At 43.9% G+C, this 15,000-nt stretch overlaps 2 protein-coding genes across 2 annotated transcripts in view; one reads left to right on the forward strand and one right to left on the reverse strand.

Annotated features, from left to right (window-relative positions):
- Window positions 1-225: 225 nt before the first annotated feature.
- Window positions 226-2,045, forward strand: ghsra (growth hormone secretagogue receptor a; the record flags this gene model as incomplete). The annotated part of the gene is made up of 2 exons (XM_080544732.1): window positions 226-1,027; window positions 1,726-2,045. 2 exons carry the CDS (start codon window positions 226-228, stop codon window positions 2,043-2,045), a joined length of 1,122 nt encoding a protein of 373 aa, XP_080400858.1.
- Window positions 2,046-7,269: 5,224 nt separating this feature from the next.
- LOC308149650 (fibronectin type III domain-containing protein 3B-like) overlaps window positions 7,270-15,000 on the reverse strand; it is a gene marked incomplete at its 5' end in the record, with an annotated part of 19,060 nt that continues 11,329 nt past the window's right edge. The window contains one exon of the mRNA XM_080522539.1: window positions 7,270-12,197. Coding sequence (XP_080378665.1) covers window positions 11,886-12,197 — 312 coding nt within the window. The 3' untranslated portion in view covers window positions 7,270-11,885. The remainder of the gene's footprint in view (window positions 12,198-15,000) is intronic.

The following is a 15,000-nucleotide window of genomic DNA, read 5'->3' on the forward strand; positions in this document are numbered from 1 at the left end:
CCTGCGTTTCTTGGACATTGACGCAATTTAGATAAGAGTGCACGGGGGTTCTATTGAGGTTTCTCGGTAAAAAAAAAAAATATATATCTCCCTTTTACGCATCGGTGGACTCACATTTACCGTTACCTAGAGGACCGACGATGGGGAACGAACAGGGCGACAGCCACCACGAGGAGCCCCACACCCGGGGAGCCGTAACTGGCCCGTGAATGACCCGGCAGCAGCATGCACTTACTGCCCAACCGCTCCGAGTGCTTCTCCTTCAACTGCAGCTGGGAGGAGAGCGGGAACGGGTCCTACTGGGGGCTCGAGCCCCCGCTGAACTCCTTCCCCATCCCCGTGCTCACGGGCATCACCATCATCTGCGCGCTGCTGTTCCTTGTGGGGGTAACCGGTAACGTCATGACCATCCTGGTGGTCAGTAAATACCGGGACATGCGCACTACAACCAACCTCTATCTCTGCAGCATGGCGGTGTCTGACCTGTTGATCTTCATGTGTATGCCCCCTGACCTCTACCGCCTCTGGAAGTACAGACCCTGGCGCTTCGGCGACGCGCTCTGCAAGCTTTTCTATTTCGTCAGCGAGTCCTGCACCTACTCCACGATCCTCAACATCACCGCGCTCTCTGTGGAGAGGTACCTGGCCATCTGCTTCCCACTGCGCGCCAAAGCCCTGGTCACCAAGCGACGCGTCCGCGCGCTCATCCTCGTGCTGTGGGTCGTGTCCTTACTGAGCGCGGGGCCCGTCTTCGTGATGGTGGGAGTGGAGCGCGACGAGGCCGGGCCCGGTGAGATGGTGGCGGATCCGGACACCAGCGAGTGTAAGATGACGGAGTACGCCATCACGTCGGGTCTGCTGGGGTCCATGGTGTGGTTGAGCTCCATCTACTTCTTCCTGCCGGTGTTTTGTCTGACGGTGCTCTACAGCCTGATAGGCCGCCGCCTGTGGAAGAGACGCCGGGAGATCATTGGCCCCTGTGTGGCACACAGGGAAAAGAGTAACAGGCAGACCATCAAAATGTTGGGTAAGACAATTCATACATAGCGGTGAGTCTATAACTAACGCTGTGCAATCGTTTGTTTTCCGCACACTCCAGTGCGCATGTATTGTGTGTGACAAACGGTGGAAAGGCTGGGTAAATAAAACATTAAACGTTGTGTTTATATTTAAAACTAACATTGTACGCACGGTGCGTAATTGGATAGATCCACTTACATATCTTAACACAGTAGCCTACAGTATAAGGATGCCACCTACGTTGTTATAAAGCTTTACGCATTACTCCGGTATTCATGTGACACCTACAGTACATATTCCTCATAAAACAGTCTAAATCAATTGGCTAAAAGTGCATTGTATTTCAGTATGAGTGTTGTTGATTAAATAAGAATAGGGCTTTGAGCAGCACTACACTCTTAGCCCTAGGTGACCAAGTGTGCAATGCACCAGACACCACCCTCTAAAACTCCATTCTTTATTCAAATAATGTTACATTTGCTTAATATGGATTGTTTATGTGTATGTTTTGTCATTATTACACATTAGAAATGCAAGTGTTTAATTGTGGAGCTCACTTGCAGGAGGGATCTATACTGAGGACGGGAGTGGACCGCAGTATTCCCCCTTAACAATTTATCCTCTAGCCATTTCTCTCCCCTTATCTCTCTCTCTTTTTCGCTCCCACCCCCCTCCCCACCCCCACCCCTCTGTCTCTCCATCCAGTGATGGTGGTGTTTGCATTCGTGCTGTGCTGGCTGCCATTTCACGTGGGCCGCTACCTGCTGTCACGCTCCTCCGAGGTGGGCTCGCCTCTCTTCTCTCTGCTGTCAGAGTACTGCAACCTGGTCTCTGTAGTCCTCTTCTACCTGAGCGCCGCCATCAACCCCATCCTCTACAACACCATGTCCCGGAAGTACCGCAACGCCGCCGTGCGCCTCTTCGGCCTGACCGATCCCCAGCAGCCGCTGCCCAGGGGCAGGACCGCCAGCACGATGAAGGGAGAGGGCTCGCCCGCCTGGACCGAGTCCACCGTCAGCCTGTAGATGTAGCAGACGCCACTGAGGCGGCGTTGATAGTGGACCTCAAACAGGCAACCTGAATGCTAGCACACTATAGGACCCTGGGGGGGAGAAGGCAGCCTGGATGATCAAATCTGTATTGATGTCAACATATTTAAGATAAAAACAGGACTTTTGTTTTGTTGAGCACATTTCTCACACCGAACCTGGATGTTTTCGTTGCCTGCAATCGCCGTGCTGGACTGACCAAGGCTAATGTCAGTCTGGGATTGTGAATTTTGGGGGAAGTGGGCTGCCATACATCTCTTGTGCATTTCTTACCAGTGACAATGACTGTCATGGCTCAGACGATGGCATTGAAAGGACATGAATTAGATTTATTATAAGACATAAATAAGACAATGATAGAACATTTATGAGGCCCAAGGGATTCAATGTGCCATCACACCTTGAGCTGCAGTATTTGTTGTCCTTTTTGACCGCAACTGGATTTCAGCAAGTGCCACCAGCTATTCACCTCATACTGTATGCAACACATTCAAAAGCTTTTGAAAACTGACACATATGCATGTTGTACTGTAAAACACAGATCACACTTTCATGCACACACACACACACACACACACACACACACACACACACACACACACACACACTCACACTCACACTCACACACAAAAACATTACGACTGCCTTATAAAGTAAACCGTATTCTGGATGACAAAGAAAGCACTGTAGAACCTGTGGCACTGATCTGTACCCATGACAGAGGGGCAGAGGTGCGTGTGTACTGTAAATGTATGTGTGAGAGAGAGTGCAGCGTGTGTTCTATATATATGCGTGTCTATGAGTGTGTGCACATGTGTGTGCATGTCTCACGTTTGTGTGTGTGTGTGTGTGTGTGTGTGTGTGTGTGTGTGTGTGTGTGCGCGTGCGTATGCGTATGCGTGTGTGTGAACGTGTGCATATGTCTCTGATGACAGAGGAAGAAATGTATTCTATTTTGAACTCTATTGCCTTGAATCTGCTCTCCCATGCCTTGGCAATGCACGGCCCTGTTGTGTTATTTTAAAATGGTGTTACGCCAGCCTTAACCTGTAAATAGCAGCTTAGTAACGCCGCACTCTCATTGGTTTAATCTGTAAATACAGCCAAAGCAACCGCCATTATGACTACAAACATGGACTACGAACATGGCCCCTCAGCTCAGAAGAATGTAACTCTGTTACTGTATGTATCTATGACTGTACACACTGATGTAACACTTGTATTTACGAATGTACAAGTATGTATACTGGATTAAAACATGATGTAAATACTGGTTAATATCTCCCCAGCCTGATCTCATCAATCATTTTGTACAATATCATAAATAACACAATGTCAGCGAAAGATGAAGATAAAGATCAGAGTGGGCAGTCAGAAAACTTAACAATTTTACAAAGCAGGCAACAACAACTGATTTGTGAACTGTTAGGAATATATTTTTAAAAAAGAATACTTTGGTAGGCGGTAGGTTGGGGGTGGCGGAGGTTGTATAACCAAGGCTTTTTAGTCTGTTTCTTTTTTTCGTTTGCTAATACTTTCCCCTGACAACTTACCCTAACCCTAAACGTCCGAAAACAATGGCTAACCCTAAGCTTTACTCCAACCCTAACCTTAACCACTCAAAGTTAACACCTAATATTGCCTAACCACCACACAAGTTGTTGCTCATGTGCTTTGTGGAAACAGCAAATATTAAGCTGTGCTTATGTGCTTCTGAGTTTACACGTAAACATCTGTACGTATTCTAGGTACGTTACTTTACATACGATATCATAGGAATGGTTGATGAGATCACGATGATCTCCCTGGGGGCAGGTCTGTGTGGATCTGCTGGGAAATACTGTATGTGTGTGACTATGGTCTCGTAACAGTAAAACGTTTGGAAAACACTTACCACCTCTTCTCTTTCTTATGAGAATATCATAAGTATGTGTGTTTTAAACAATCAAGCACAGTACACACTGTCATACATATACACACACACACACACACACACACACACACACACACACACACACACCATCACTCAGAGGCTCTCTGAAAGGCTGCAGTATTACTGAGAGGATGCATGTCTCCATTTAACCCTCTGTCTGGTCACACACACACTTGGTGACAGACCTCCCAGGCAGGCTCAAAGCCATCTGTCTCCATGTTATACACCCAAAAGGCACTATCTTCCCCATCTCTGCCCCCCCCATATGAGTTGAGCCAGACAGAGAGCAGAAGATCTTCCCCCTACCAAATGAGTTTTGAAAGAGGGATTGATATTTTATAGGAGCGAGGATAAGGAACGAATGAGTCATGAAGTGAGAGGAGTGATTGAGGGAGCACAGAGAAAAAGTGAGATTGAAAGAGAGAGAGAATGCAGATAGAGGCGGAACAGTACAGTCCTCCTCGCTCTCGGAGACAGCACTGAGAGAAATGCTTTTCTGTGATTTACTCGGTTCTGTTATACGGCGAGATGCTACTGCTAGGTAGTAAATCTAAAACTACAGCTGGCTTCACACACATGCACACGCACACGCACACGCACATGCACGTACACACACACACACACACACACACACACACACACACACACACACACACAGTTGTCCTGAGACAATGGAGAGAGGGAAAGAAAGGAAGCGGGATCGATGGCAATGTTCTCGCACAAATCACAGAGTGAGGAAACGATTGTGCTTTTGTGCTCCTCTTCCCTCCACGGTCACTGACACTCTGAGAGCACATGGCAGGATGACACTGGCCATTAGGTATGGATTACTTGTTCTGATGAAGCCCCATCGGTCGAAGAAATTGGCTGTTTGATAAAAAATGCATACAGTAGAGTAGTAGATCAATTGAGCTTTTTGGTCCTTTTTCTTATTGACACAATGAATGTGTCTCATTACGTCCCCACAGCCAGACAGATTGTATGTATCTGAAGTGTACATTTCATCTATCAGAACAATACATGTGAGAATAATGGAAATCAAACCAAATACTTCTACAAATCATGACCTTAGCTGGCAGAACCCAGCTTGTATTGGTAATGATTGAGATTGTCGTGTAAAAGGTATTGATAATACGACCTCTCTGCGGATTATGGGCCTTCTCGCATCAGCGACTCCTCACTATAGTTAAAAGTAACTGCAAAGAGGTAGAAATGGTACTTCTGTTGTGTTACAGTTTTTTACGATTGCTAACTCACCATGTTCAATACTGAAACCACAGTTTCACAACTCTTCATACAGTCTGCATTCGTAACACTCATGTTGGCCAATGACTTCATTCATGTCTCAAAAGAAGCTCGTTCAACCACACACTGTCAACAATGTTCACTCAGAAGCATACACTGTCATTCATAACATTCTGACTTACAAAATACTAACAACAGGGAGCATTACATAGTTTGAATGATTTTCACAAGAATGAATATTTCATTATAAAAATGGTTTGATTTATAGTATTCATAGAGAGAATAGTTGACTGTAAAGTATTAGGCAACAAGAATGAATCAGAAACGCCACAATTTGCTTCTATCCTTTATTCTATCTTTTGCTTCTATCCTTTATATTCTATGTTTTATCCTTTTTTCCAGTAACTTTGCAGAAAGTAAGTTACGGTACATTTACTTCAAAGTACACTACATTTACTTGTGTAAAATGAAAAGTGAAAAATAAAGTGGAAGATGCAAAGTTCAAATAAAAAAGAAAAACAGAAATTCCAGGGCTACAATACAATAGCAATCACACCAAAAATGTCTCACTCCTGAGGATTTTGGTCCACCCTCTGGTCTGCATCTGGTCACATCTAATGTCTTCCCAGGCAATGCATCTAGTCTATTTCATTTCATTGTATATATTCTGCTACTGTAATATTTTCTAGACATTTCAATATGATTACTGCAAATAGTGAAAATACCACCGCTCATCCGTTATCAGACTTTGCTGAGGTTCTGGAACTGAAGAGTATCAATAGAGTGCAAAATAACAGCATCTGCACACTCAAACACTGTGCAAAAAAACTGTTTATTGCAAGCTTTCTGTCATATATGATAGGAATATGATTACTGCAAAATTGCACGAAATAATTCAGTTTTGAATGTGTTCTTCAGAGCTTTGAACACAGTATGTTAGCAATGAAAAAATCTGTTGCAAATACATAGTATTTTGCAAGTGGGGGAGTTTGAATGAGAGAAGTGTTATGGGTTTTGGAGAACGTGGTCATTGAATGCATTCTGTATGAAAGCAATGCACAAATCACAGAGAAAGAGTCACAAGTTTTGTTCACATGGGTTTCTGCTCTGCTGACTGTATGAAGAGTTGTGAAACTGTGGTTTCAGTATTGAACATGGTGAGTTAGCAATCGTAAAAAACTGTAAATCAAAGACACAAATGTGTTTACACACAGATTTAGGGCTCTATTTTAAAGGCCTAAAAAAAACAGGCGGCGCAAACGCTGGCGATGGGGGTGAGGTGAGAGAGTTAGGGGTGTGTCTGAAATATGAATGGTATTTAAGGCACTTGACCCACTCAATGCCGCGACCACGCCTCTTTTACCTCTACTCCACCTGATGGCAGACGAGGCAGCGCCATGGTCATTTCACCTGTTACTGTTGACACAAATTGCCAATACGCCTACGTTTGAACGTACGTCCATTTTGCGCCAGCTTAAAATAGAGCCCCTATTGTTTACTAGATCATCAAAAGATAGCCTTGCAGCTCTCCATGGCTGTCCCCACAGTGTCGTGCTCTAACTCAGACTCCAACACATCTCAACGCTCAGCTGTTACTGGCTACAATAAACACAGGAATTAAATCTCAATCCATTTATCTCCCCTCCCCAGTTTAATCAACAGTGTAAATTACCTGGTTATCCACCCATGTGACTGCTTTTAGCCCTTACCAGCTGTTCTTTCCCCTTTGTGTTGTGATGCTCTGTTGCCCTCTATCCATGCTGTCTGTTGGAAATATGGCTGTTTCTATTTGGAGTTCTTAAGAGCTGTCTGCATTGCCTGTAATGTCACTTGTCTTTCTTTTCTGCGCCTTGCTCCTTCTTGGGCAGGTGGTGGTGAGAATATGTTCCCATTGACTTACCTGGTTAAATAAAGGAAACATACATAAATAAAGGCAAAATCAGAGCGTAAAGCAGTGTATGCTACTGATGTATGAATATGCAATCAAACATGACACACAAAATTAAGAGATTTCAGTCAATGTCAGAAAAAATTAAAACATTTATTGGGCATAAATATATTATATATACGCTACCGATACAGTTACGTCTTACATACATAGGGTATTATTTGCAAAAATCTATACATTAAAATTGATATGGCAGTTTCTTTTATATAATGCATATGAAATTGTCTAACATTTACAATACAAGAAGAAATGTATGATTTTTCTCTTTTTTTTTCAAATCGTAGACCATGACAACCTTGGAATGTTTGTTTTAAACTGTGAGGTAAAAATATGTTTGTTGTTTTTTTTGTTTCAGACTTAAAAAATAGTTAAATACATGTGAATCTTGTGAACGTTTATCAATCGCCAATCTCTCAAAGTCAAAATCTGTACTTTTCTGTCAAACGTAAAAACAAACAAACAAAAATTAGAAAAAAAAAACTTGAACCAATCAGAAGGCACAGACGCTGGGTTGCTGGGACGCTGGGATGAGCGGAACTCAAATGGCCCAACAACTCACCAGCATCAAAACACACAGGGAGTACCCAGCCCACACATATAGCCACTGGGCAAACATTGGGCAAATGACTGGTAATATCACTGGCCTAAACTTGGCCTAACATTGGGCCTTTCCCTAACCTAGCATTAGGCATTATTTGTCAATACTTGGCTCTTCAGGGGTTTGGAGGAGAATCCACATAACATCACGGACAAGAGGGACACATCAGACATCTTTCTGCCAACTGCCACAGGCTAGGTCGACACACCATGATCAACATCTTAAATGACAGGTTAAATGGCTGGTTTCACAGACAAGGTATTTACATTGAAACTGTGATTTAGTCCAGTAATAGGCTTAAGCCTTGTCTGTGAAAGCGGCCCCATATTCCCTAGTGCACCAGTTCTGAGCAGAGCCACAGGTGTAGTAGCAGACTCAATAGGGAATAGCTGTCATATGAGACACAGCCCATGCTGCGGTGATACCAACGCCACTGTGATGCTACTGGCAGCAAGGCTGCTGAGGGTAACAGACTGCGCTGACAGTTCGGTGTTCTGGAATAAAAAAGAGGAACCTGCTGGCTAAAAGAAGCACTGCAGTTCTCTCACGATACATGATCTCATAAAGACTAATGCTTGGCTTTAAAAAAGTGCTTCATTTCTGTTAGTCGTATTTTCTTTATTACCATCATACTATAACTCTATATATCTCTGTAATATCATTTCTTAGCAAAATACTGGATACAAATAATCACTACTGCTATACGACGGCGACAAGCCTGGAAAAAAGAAATCATCATCATCCGCCTGAAATCATGATTTGATTGTTTTTGTCTTTTTAACCTTTCAGTGTGAAATCACGAGTGTGTTAAAAACTCTCCTTAAAAGGGGCTACACATTTAACAAATGGCACATTTCGCTTTACAAAAAACCCCCATCAAAAATGATAAAAAGATAATATGAAAAAAAGAAGCATAATCACAGATCAAGTTAATGTTTTTCCTTTTTGAGAGAATAATAATAGTAATGCTGTGTAGTCACAGAGGAACAGATCACAGAACCCTTTAGATAAAAAGAGAGAGTAACATCGAGTGGACACAAGCCTCCGCTTTGGCAATAACAGTATGATATCATAAGCTTCATTATAACACTAGTCAGCAAAAATGCCAAAGGTAGCTACTTATATCCCATTACAGACACCTTAACCTGACCCTAGCGGCTTGCTACATCTCTCTATGCATACAGAAACAGACGTCCGACCGGTCTCCCAGCGCCGCCTGAGACAAGGAGATGAAAAGGCATTTGGTTACATGTATAAAAAAAAAAGAAAGAAAAAAAAAAGAAAAAAATGCTGATACTGACATATACTGAGCTACAGGTTCCCAAAAACTGTAAGAAAATACTTAAAGGGTTACTGAGATTAGGAATGCTGGCCTTGATCACACATCTAATAAACATCCATAAAAACAAAACAGAAACAATAACATGCTACAAGGAAGGAAAAAAAAAATTAGTACATAACTACACTTGTCTCTTAATCTTTTTTTTTTAAACAATAAATAAATGAAGATTGCACTGTAATTGGCATGTAAAGTACTGTATGCAAATATATAGTATAAATAAACCTAGAGAAGAACTCTACCTTGACTTTCCCATCAACTTTGGCAAAGGTATTTGAGCTAGTAAACCACTCTGCTTACTGACACAAGCAAGGCACAGCTTAGAGAGGACATGATACAGCATAAACATGAGAGGGGGGGGGGAGAAATGGAGGAAGAGAGATAGAGAGATGAGGAAAAAGATATAAAGAAAGATAGAGGAGAGTGAGAGGCTACCATGGTGACGACAGCGACATGTGACTATGGGATCGATCTCCCCTCTGTAAGGCCGCCATGTCCCTGAGGTACATTACAGACTGCCAATCAAAGCACAGGGGCACTGATAAACCCCCCCCCCCCCCCATTTGAGGGAGAACGTCAATAGCAGGCAGGTCAGGGTAGCTCTTTGGATCAGTGGGGTATTCTGTTGGGCTGTACTGTACCTTGGGTCTGTTTGGGTTGGTTTGGGGGGGGGAGTCGTAGGGTGCGTCTGTGTGTGTGTGTGTGTGTGTGTGTGGGGGGGGGGGGGGGGTCGTAGGGTGAATCAGGGTGGCTGGTTAAGCTCTGCTCTGTTCTGTTCTAATTGGGGGGTGTTTGGCATAATGATCATTGATAGTGATGAGACACACCTCAGCGAATATATCTGCCTGAGGAGAGATGAAAGACTGGAGACTTCACTACTGCTGTGACAACATGTCAATAAAGCACCTTTAGAGAGAGAGAGAGAGAGAGAGAGAGAGAGAGAGAGAGAGAGAGACAGATGGAGAGATGAAGAGATGTGGGGAGGAAGAGAGAGAGAGAGAGATGAGGAGAGGAAGATAGATAGTGAGATGATGAGAGAGAGAGAAAAGGGCAGGAATGGAGGGAAGAGCTGTAAAGTGGCCAGAGGAGGAAAAAGAAAGATAGCTACAGGGAGAGAGGGGGAGAGGAGAACAGAAGAGCCCTATGATGTGGCTATCGATTCCCAGACAGGAGCTAGCAGGAGAAACTAACAGCTTCACACCAGCACTGCGCTGGACAAAAAGCTCACTCAACGCTAATCTCTAGTCGCTAATGCTTTCCTGGTCAACAACACACACCTCTACGAGCTCGGCGATCACCTATCTGATAGCGTGGCTACAGCATCCGGTCCTACGGGACTATAGGTGGTGAAGGCAACATCACCCAATCAAATGCCCGTCCCTGCTTCCCCCACTCTGCTATTTGCAGCCAATCGCAAACCGAGCCCTGCTTCCCCTGTTAGCGAAAGATAAAAAAGTTGTCCCTTAAGGCCTGATCTAAGGTCAGTTTTAGTCCCCCCCCCCTCCACCCTATAGGGTTAATGTCAGGATTGGGGGGGCAGAGTAATCTGTTCCTAGATCTGTGCCCAAGGACAAGATGGACCAGGGGCATTGGCTACTGAACTGACCTCAGACCTGTACATGAGCACCGAGAGTCGACTCCTCCCTTTCACACTGTACTTCAAACCCTACATCACTTTATATTACATAGCCTTTATAGCATCATAGATATTTGATATAATGTATATATTAGATTACTGGTTCCATTCTTTTCTTAGATATAAAAATCACAGGATAGCAGCATCTTACACCACGCGTGGATTGCATCGCTTTGGTAGCTGAATGATAAAAAAAGAAGGCAGAAGAGATCAATGGGATTGATTTTCAAAGAGTACTGTGATCCTAAAAGACATTGCACAGGCGTGTATTATCTCAGTTTTTTGTATATATGTGTGTGTGTGTGTGTGTGTGTGTGTGTTTGTGTGTGTGTGTGTGTGTGTGTGTGTGTGCGAGAGGATGCATGCAGGTGTGTATGTGTGTGTGTGTGTGTGTGTGTGTGTGTGTGTGTGTGTGTGTGTACGCGCGCGCACATACGTGTGCGTGCATGTGTGCGAGAGCAGGTAAAAAAAGATTGCATGGTTTTGACCCACGGTAGAGAGGGAACTGATGGATACATGGCAAAAGCTTCGAGGTCTACATTGGAATATGGCTGAATGACAAAATGACTGCAGCAAAAAAAAGAAAGAAAATGCAAATAAAACATAGAAACAAAAGTAAGGCAATGACTGTTTCAAGAAGAATACACTTTCTCTAATCGAATACGTATGTTTAAAAAGATACAGAATAAAAAACATGCAAGTCAGTATTGACGAGCAACTGCTTTGCTCACAGCTATTTAAGGCTTGATAATCAGTTTGCTTTCCCGACCGAGATGCAGCTATGACAAGGCTTCCCTCGACATTTATCCGTTACGATAAGAAATAGAGGAAAGAAAAACAAAAAAAAACATGAAAAACTACAACAACAGAAGAGACTGATCAAAATAAAAAGAAGAAACGGAGATAACAGAGAGATGGAGACGGAGGAGGAGGAGGAGGAGGAGGAAGAAAAGAGACGAGGAAAGCCTGAATATATACTTGGACTACAATGCGCGTACGTAGCGTTAGAAGGTACTTCTCAAGTGTTTAGTTTTGTTTATTTCTTTCTTTACTTTTTTTGATTTATTTGTCGCTCTCTTTTTCGTTTCTCTTTCTATCCTGTCGTTTTTAAATTCCCTCACATGAAGAAAAAGTACTGTAATAGGTAGGCCATGAGGATGGAGAGACCGATGAACGCGCCGACCAACACTTTCGCGCGAAGCTCGTCGCTCCAGATCGGACCCGCCCTTTTGCTCGTCTCCAAGGCGCTCATCTCCCCAGGCGACGCTGTCTCCTGGCGACGCAGCGTGAACAGAGAGGAGGGGCTCAGCGGCCCGCACAGTTCCTGGCACGTATCCTGGCAACAGCGACAGGCGCACACACGGAAACGGTAATCGGTGTTGCCCTGGAGACCGGAGATGGGGAACACGCCCTCCTCTCCTTTAAACACCTGGGGTGGGAGAGAGAGAATGAGAGAGAGGCAGAAGCAGAGAGAGAGAGAGATAATTAGTGGGAGGGCAACAACATTGATTGATCAGTGGGAATTGATCATCAGTGACAGCTCTGTGAAAGAAGCTGTTCTGTAGCCTGCTGGTACGGGACCTGAGGATCTCTTAGATGGTATCAAACAGACCGTGGCTGTTACTGGGTATTTGCACTTTATTAGCCTTCCGTCTAGCCCCCTGCTATGACTTGACCTCTCTCTCTCTCACACACACACACACACACACACACACACACACACCCACACACACACACACACACACACACACGCTCACACACTGAGGTATACAGTAGATAGCCTCGACTCCCAGGTCAAACACTGATGCACCACTCTAATTTTTTTCTCACATATGGCACAGATGGGATATATAACCTGTAGGTGTAAGCAGTAAAAAAGCGGAACCATCAACGTCATCAACGTTGGGTGACAAAGGGGCAGGATAAACAAAAATGTCACAACAAGATGGCGGCTACTTCACTGGAAACGAGGATAATATCTTCCACAACAGTATCTGAAATAAACAATTTTGTATGAAAAAAAACAAAAGACCTTTTCTAAACACGTTCTCTTACTAGCCAGCTGCTCTGTTAGTAGAATAGAAATGGCTTACTAAGTTTGCGTTCGCACGTGTGTGTGTGTTTGCTGAGCATATGAGGAAGATAGTCAGAATGATTTGATGATTTTTAATCAGACAGACACACTTTTGCAGAGACTGTCACTATCGTCGCCCCATGCTAGCTCTCTGTGTTTTACCTTTTGGGTGGTTTGGTAACCCTACATGACCTTCGTGACATTTCACACGTGACATTTCACATATGTACACAAACTCACTGAAGTATAAAAACACAGCTTGTAAAACACCACTAAAATGCTCGCTCGTAATGCCGCTTCTCTCTTCAAGTCTCCTCAGCTCTCCATTTATGTGCTTTGAATTACTGTAATAACCATATATGGGTAGTAGAAAGCGCAGCTTCTAGTATTTTTATATTTAGTATTTTTCTGCTTTCGATAGCAGATATAGTTTAGGAATTACGGTAATGAGACCAACGCATATAGTGCTGTCGGTTTTTAAGGGTTTAAGAGTACTAATGATTAGATTTAGATTACATTACATTTTCTCTCCTTCCTTCTTGCTAGTCTTCCCAGCCTATGACACACCCACTGATGATGTCATGGTTCTGGTTTTTGGTTCCTGCTCAGAACCACTATTTTCTGGTTCCAGCTTCCGAACCAACTTATTTTTGGTCTGAACACGTCGGCCAGTTAAAAATTAGGTTTGGGAACCGGAACCGGCATGAAAGCCCCATCTCCGAGTCTGTCTGGTAAAAGCCCTTTTAGTTCTTTTAAACACCATGAGGTCGGCAAGCAAGATCATCATCATCATAAAATGGAGTGTGTGTGTGTTATTATTATTAGTTTTTCACAGTCCCCCTGTTGCTACCAAAGTGCCTGCAGAGAAAGAGTGTGAGTGGGTGTGTGTGTGTGTATGTGTGTGTGTGTGTGTGTGTGTGTGTGTGTGTGTGTGTGTGTGTGTGTGTGTAGCTCACACTATCGACCCTGCGTGAAGGATCTAAAGAGGTTTCTGTCTTGTCTTCAAGGGCCACTTAAGAGCCTGGAACACCAACGTACGCCTCTGCTTCCTCCTCTCCGCTTTTCACCACCAACCAAACACTCCATCAAGCAACAGGTGGAAACCATCAAACGCACTTGCACACCCATGAGCACACACAGATGCAGACACACACAGAAACACACATATAGAAACACACACACACACAGAAACACACGCACACAGACAGACATCCACGCACACAGACAGACATCCACGCACACACGCACATACACACACACACACACACACACACACACACACACACACACACACACACACACACACTGCGTTTTCCCTCTTGGCACCGCTTCCCTGCAGCTGCTCTCTAACTCAATAACAGAGAGTAAAACAGTGCTGGATACAACTGCCTCTTTGTCGAAGCTCATCGGCCTGTAGATCTGTTATTCTGCAGCAATTGGGATTCCCAAAAGTTCTGTCGGTGTTAGGATGCATTTCTGACCAATTTACAAATATTTAGAATCTTATACAAATGACCTGTAAGCTCTGTACCATGGACTATTATTAACCGTGTGCCTGCTCTGAAAGCTTGTAACCTGAACTGGCCCTCAGCCAACTATTTAGGGACAAGGAACGTTGACCAACAGCCCTGTGGGGTACAGTGAGGCAGGTCAGGTAACTGGTTGCTATAGCAACTAGCCACATAATGAGTGTAAGAATGTAATAAACCTAGGATCTTAGGAAGATGTTGGGAAAGCTCTTGTTGGCTAAGGAGCCATATAAAGGTCAGCAACATTAGCAACTTGTCAGAAGAATATGATTTGTGATAGACAGGTGCCAGCATTGTCATCAATATCCTGTCTATAAGAGAGAACTGTTCAGAGAGAAGTGGCGTTCGTATCCTCACCTTTGAGATACGCACCCAGCGCTGTGTGGAATAAATCTTTCTTCAATTGTCCATCCTGAGCAAGACCTTTTAATTACCTTTTGAGTACCGACCTCGGCCACCTCATCACACATCATTACATCACACATCATTACAGTCGGCAACAAAAGATTTCAAATGTCAGTTGTTCCATAGCGGTGATTCTCACTAACGGCGTTCAATACCGCTTGATAAACACTGCTGGCACTGTACGATGGGTTAAATGCCATATCCCTCTGTGTGTGTGTGTGTGT

The sequence above is a fragment of the Nansenia antarctica genome, assembly GCF_963989245.1.
Source record: "Nansenia antarctica genome assembly, chromosome: 1".
Lineage (NCBI taxonomy): Eukaryota > Metazoa > Chordata > Actinopteri > Argentiniformes > Microstomatidae > Nansenia > Nansenia antarctica.